At 28.4% G+C, this 6,083-nt stretch overlaps 1 protein-coding gene across 1 annotated transcript; it reads left to right on the plus strand.

Moving 5' to 3' along the window:
- The first annotated feature begins 46 nt into the window (after positions 1-46).
- Positions 47-5,766, plus strand: LOC111029493 (trans-1,2-dihydrobenzene-1,2-diol dehydrogenase-like). The gene is made up of 6 exons (XM_022308508.1): positions 47-1,100; positions 1,934-2,064; positions 2,133-2,293; positions 3,649-3,898; positions 5,187-5,349; positions 5,445-5,766. The coding sequence occupies exons 1-6, from the start codon at positions 899-901 to the stop codon at positions 5,558-5,560; spliced, it is 1,023 nt and encodes a 340-aa protein (XP_022164200.1). The 5' UTR covers positions 47-898; the 3' UTR covers positions 5,561-5,766.
- The last annotated feature ends 317 nt before the right edge of the window (positions 5,767-6,083 follow it).

The raw sequence follows: 6,083 nt of genomic DNA on the forward strand, positions 1-6,083 counted from the left end.
GCTACACGTGTTCTGCTGAGCGTAAAATTTGCTATGTTACGCACTTGTAAGACAGAGACAACACATGCAGGTATCACGTCCTCTTAAAATTAAAATATAAATTGTTTAATGTTTAGACTCAATACCATTGTAACTGAAATGAGTATTATGGGCCCTATACACAGGTTTATACGAGTCGCAGGGTGTGCCCTGGCACACCAGGCACACCCTGTAGATTCGCCTATGACCAAAAGTACCAACTTTCCTACCAAAAAATATGTTCGACGCTGAAAATCAAAATTTTCTTACATACCTAAAACGTGTAGACTTTAGGTATACATTTATGCATACACAAAAAACGCATAGGTACATAGAAAAATCAATACATTTATCGCTCTTCTCAGAATCTAAAATGTAGGGGACTGATTTTTAACTAACCTATGTTATTTACCTATAGAGTTTGAGCAGAATGATGAATGTATTGCTACAGGTGTATATAGACATTTGATGTTTTTTTCCTACAAATGTCGATACAAATTTTTTCGCTTAGTTTAAAAGCTTAAAAATGTAATATGCTAAGTTTCTTTTAAGTTGTTATCATAACTTAAGTTTTTAAAGTTTAAATTTTAAATTTTGGCCAAATTACGAAAATGTTGCCAACAGTTTTTTAGTTAAACATTGAATCGATAAATGTATACTAAATTGTTATTATCGGTGGGGGGGTATGAGCGATATGACCCCGTTATCACAGCTGCAGCAAACACTATGCATTCAGTTTTTCTATTTCCCTCGATACAAAAATACTGAAGACGTGACCGAATGACCCTGTTTATATTATAAATTAAACGGGTATAATATATTTTAATTGAATACAAACTAAACTATTATTTACCATAGATCACATTTGAAAACTCACATTATGGCAACAAAATGGGGAATACTCAGTGCTTCCAAAATCTCCCACGATTTTGTTCTAGCTTTAGAAACATTATCAGCTGAAGATCATAAAGTAGTGGCTATTGCTGCTAAAGACATATCTAGGGCCAAAGATTTCGCAGATAATTTTGGTATCTCTACCTATTACGGTTCTTACGAAGAACTTGGCAATGATTCCAATGTCGGTAAGTTGCATATTTTATACGGTTTTTGTTATATCTATAATATTACATTATTTTATAATTTTTAAATAAAAGTTCTATGGTTTTATATTAGTATTCAGGAATTTGCACCAGAATAATTTATTAAGATTTCGGGTTTCTGGTGCTGGATAAATTATAGTCTTAGGTAATTAGGCAAAATATTATTTTTATCATCATGAAATATTTCAAATACCATAAAAATTATGCAAGATTTTTAGAACATTATTTTTTTAAGTTACACTTATCTTCTTTTTCGTGCTTTAGTATTTACTTTTACGATATGTAGATTTGTATATTGTTATCGTTTCTCGTCGTTTATCTGGGATATTTTTTTGAAGCATAAACTTACAATAAATTAGGATTTTTTATATTAATACTTATCAGTTATCGTTATCTTACCTTTTTAAATATTTATGATTTTACATTAATGGAATTCCGTAACTATTTTGGTCGTCACCAATCGACAATCAGTGCGGGTTAGCATTAATTATTAAAGTTCGAAGTTCGGACTTCGAAACGACGAGACCATATTATTATACAACATGCATGAGCAAAGATAATCCTGTATCTATAAGTCCAACCAACAGAATACAGATAATCTTGTTAAAATTAAAATTACTGAAACTACAGCCTACACGTGAACTGCTCAATTATGTTATAATTATATTATGTTATATTGTTATAATTATGTTATACTGTTATTTAGTTACGCAATAGGTATAAGATGAAGAAAACAAATGCGGGTGTTCTCTTTTAACACATAATATACCTATTACCTAATAACTATTTTGTTTTATGAATGATACAAAAAATAGACGTTGTTTATATTGGCGCTCTTAACCATCAGCACTATTCATTGACCAAATTAATGCTCGAAAGTTGTAAGCCCGTGTTATGTGAAAAACCGTTTTGTATTAACGCCAAGCAACTCGATGAATTAATAAAAGTAAATAATGATATAACCTACCTAAAACTGTCTGGTGATAATACATAAAATATTGGGTTTTTGTTTAGCTATCAAAAGCTAAACAATTATTTCTAATGGAAGCTATGTGGAGTCGTTTTACACCAGCCTATCAAAAAGTAGTCGAAGAAGTGCAAAACGGAACTATCGGTACAGTCTTACATGTGCAGGCCAACTTTGGTAGACAAATGTCGAACATCGAAAGAATTTGGTAAAATAATTACACATTCTATTTATTTAAAAAAATTTGCATTAATTACGTTTAATATGGGTAATTTACATAATATTTCTTAAATGATAAATTGGCTAAATCAGACTTGGGGTAGTATTCCGACTACAGAATTCTGAAATTCTGAATACCTACTTTCAGAATACTGTTTCCCAAAAGCATTTGATGCTGAATTCTGAATAATTTTGAAAGTTCCTACTTAAAAGTTAAAATACTTTTATAGTTATAAAATATTTATTTTATGTTGTAAATCAAAAATTATCACAATTAGGTAGTGTGTAGACATCGTAAATACGATATACGTATTTTAACATTTGCTATAATTTAAAATTTCCCCAAAGACAAACATCAACTTTTAAGTATCTATTTACAACAAAAGATATTTTAATGAGTACTATTTTTCAAAAGTACTCGAGTATTTATTCCAAATACTTTTAAAACTATTTTGTCCAATTCAATATTAATAATAATAATATTTTAGGTTAAGTCCTTTGGTTTGAGTAGAATATTCTACGCCAATCTTTCGGTGTTAATAGTGTTATAAGTATGTCAAATATTAAAGTACAAAAAATTTCATAACTCACATAAAAATTAAAATATCATTCGAACTCACTAACCCACTATAAGACCCAAATTATGTTTTTACCTTTTAGTTTGAAAATATATCAATTCACTATAGTAACTATTATGGTACTCCAATACTACAAAATTGGAATCGCTAAAGACAAATATGTTATGCCTATAAGACGGAGCCACGAACTAAAATAATATATTTACAATCTAGGTATATACATATTATATTATATCCATGGAAGGAGCAAATAAACTGCAGACGGGTGATGGCATTCTTTAACTGATTATATTTTACTTACTATTTCGGAGTTTAGTGACTCGTTACAACAACTAACAAGTATCTAACTCATCTTTATAATTTATAATATTATACAATTTTTATTGTATTCTTATTCTTGTTGTAACTCGTAAGTGTAGTTTTATGATTTCTAATTCTAATACATTTCAAAAACTCCCAATAATTAAAAATGTTAATAATATTACAAAATATGTAAGTATGGTCTCTGCTCTCTATATTTTTGTATTGTGTAATACTGTAATGTAGCGGTTCCCAACATTTTAAATCTACAGAGTAATGTATTATAAGTGAACATTAAATGTTTAAAACTTAAAAATAATTATATTGTTTTAAGATAGTACATTTCATACTTAATTTAATATATGGTACTTTTCATGGGAATGAATATTTTTTACAGAACTATCGAAGTAAAAAGATATACAAAAATATTATACTATGTTTACGTGTCATATGTCATATGTTCTAGGAAAAAGGATGTGGGAGGAGGCTCAATACTTGATATTGGTGTTTATACGCTGCATTTAATTGATACAATACTTGGGCCCGGCAAACCAGTATTCATAGAAGGTAAAGGAACATTAAATAGTCACGGGACAGATGAAAACATGTCTGCCATCCTCGAATATCCCGAAGGAAAAATAGCCGTCATATCAGTACACACTAAAACGGAAATGGACTGTTCAGCTTACATACATGGAACTAGGGGCACAATCAAGGTACCTATACCTGACAAATTCAATGAATATCGATGTTTAAAAAATACTTAATGTATGATACCTAACCTATGATAGTAACTTATAATTTATTATGTTACTTATAATTGTATGGGGAGACTTATAATAGGTTATAACTTATAAGTATGGTTAATACCTGTGGTATAAGTGTATTAATTTAAATGGATCACACTATATGTACCTAATGCTTACCTACACAGGCTACACGATAGTTAATAATTGTAACGATTTGGTACATTGAAAATTCAAAATAAAACAAATAAAATCATGCTAAACAAAAGGTATATTAAAAGGTCCAGTGCTCTGTATAAAAAAAATCTTAAAATTGTACTGAAGACATTACTATCATAAAATTTGAGATAAATTTGATATTGAAAAACGGAGTTCAATGTGGCCAGAAGAATATTAGCTTAAAAAAAGTTATCAAATGTTGTTGATTCTACATAACAAGATCATTATTCCCGTAAAACGTATTTTTGTGAAAAAAATTACATTAGCTACACCTGGTGCCAAGAGGATTTCATCTCATTTTTTTTTCGAACCAACGTACGACATGCCACATGCAAAATTTTACGTTCACAATAATGATATAATCATAACAATTTCTAAAATAACAACCTCTAATAAAATGTTAGTAGTGAGTATTTTAAGAATTCAAGATGTACAAATAATTTACAATTTTAAAATACTTATAACTCGCTTTAAAATTAAAATACATAATAAATAGCCTATGAGGTCCCCTAGATGATTACCTCACCTTTAAATTTTATAAGAGGTCATTTCACTTCAATTTTTAAAATTATGTTTATAATCATTATTGTGAACATAAAATTTGCAATGTGCAATGTGCAATCATGGAGCAGAAAGAGAAAATTATACGTGCAGGATAACCTCTTAGGTTAGAACAGTAAAAATTTTAAAAATCCAATAAAAAAAGATTCCTAGCCTTAATTAAATGGAGGAACTTAATTACATTAAAAATAATTATGCAACATTTATTTAAATTATTATTTATCTATATGTCTGCTTAAACTAAAATACTACCTATATTAGTCCACTGAGTACAAGGGACTGAATACTTCAACTAAATTGTCATATATTTTAGCCTTATACTTCCGGGTTAGACTTAATATTAGCATTAGGAAACATAGGAATAAAGAATTTTACCTATTTAATTTAGGATTTAAAAAAAATTACATTCATAAAATATATTGAAACCCAATTATTTAGTATGTATTAACTTAAAAAATAATTAAGTCTTTTTTCTTAGATTCACGAACCCTTTCACGCCTCAAAAAAAGTAACAGTTAATACAACCAGCCATACCTCAAATTATACATTTGAACAACCAAATACAAGAAAACCCACAATATTTTCAAATAGTGTTCAGTTACGTTATGAAATAGATCATGTCAGACATTGTTTAAAGAAAGGTTTGAGTATTTTTAGTTTTTACTACCTACCTAGCAAAAGTTTGATGATTTCATCAAAATGCCTAACAATTTGCATTTTTATTTTTATTTATTAGGTTTTATTGAATCGCCAGTTGTTACTCTAAATAATAGTTATACCGTGCAAGAAATAATGGATCGACTGAGAAATCAAATTGGTGTATACTTTGAAGATTATGATACTTCATCCTGAATTGTTGAAATACGTATAAATTACCTAGCTACTATGAGGTATATAGGTATATTGTACTTGTACATACCATTTTAATTTATAGCTAGTTATACCATCTGGCAAACTATTGTGATTCATTTTCATAAATTAGCCACAACATTTTCAAATTAATCTGAAAATATTTTCAGTCAAACCCTCATACTGCATAGTATAATAAATATTAATTAAAATAGATAAATCATTTTTTATTTTATTTTCATTCACTATAAAGTATATTATTATATAATGATGAACATTTGAATTGGTTAAAAATAATGAATGATATTATTTTGCAATTTTCTGTCTATAGTATATAAGTTATAGTTATACACACTTGAAAAAAATCAGTTAGGTACTCGCTCTGCTGTAAAGTAGAAGTGCATTTTCTCACTTAAATGAATGTGATCAATTGCGAATCATATTGTAAATGAAAAACGATTCTGTGCGGAGAATGTAAGCCTCAGTTATATTATAATTTACCTAGGTATTAACTATTAGTTGTAGC

This window comes from Myzus persicae, unplaced genomic scaffold (assembly GCF_001856785.1).
Source record: "Myzus persicae strain clone G006 unplaced genomic scaffold, MPER_G0061.0, whole genome shotgun sequence".
Taxonomy (NCBI): domain Eukaryota; kingdom Metazoa; phylum Arthropoda; class Insecta; order Hemiptera; family Aphididae; genus Myzus; species Myzus persicae.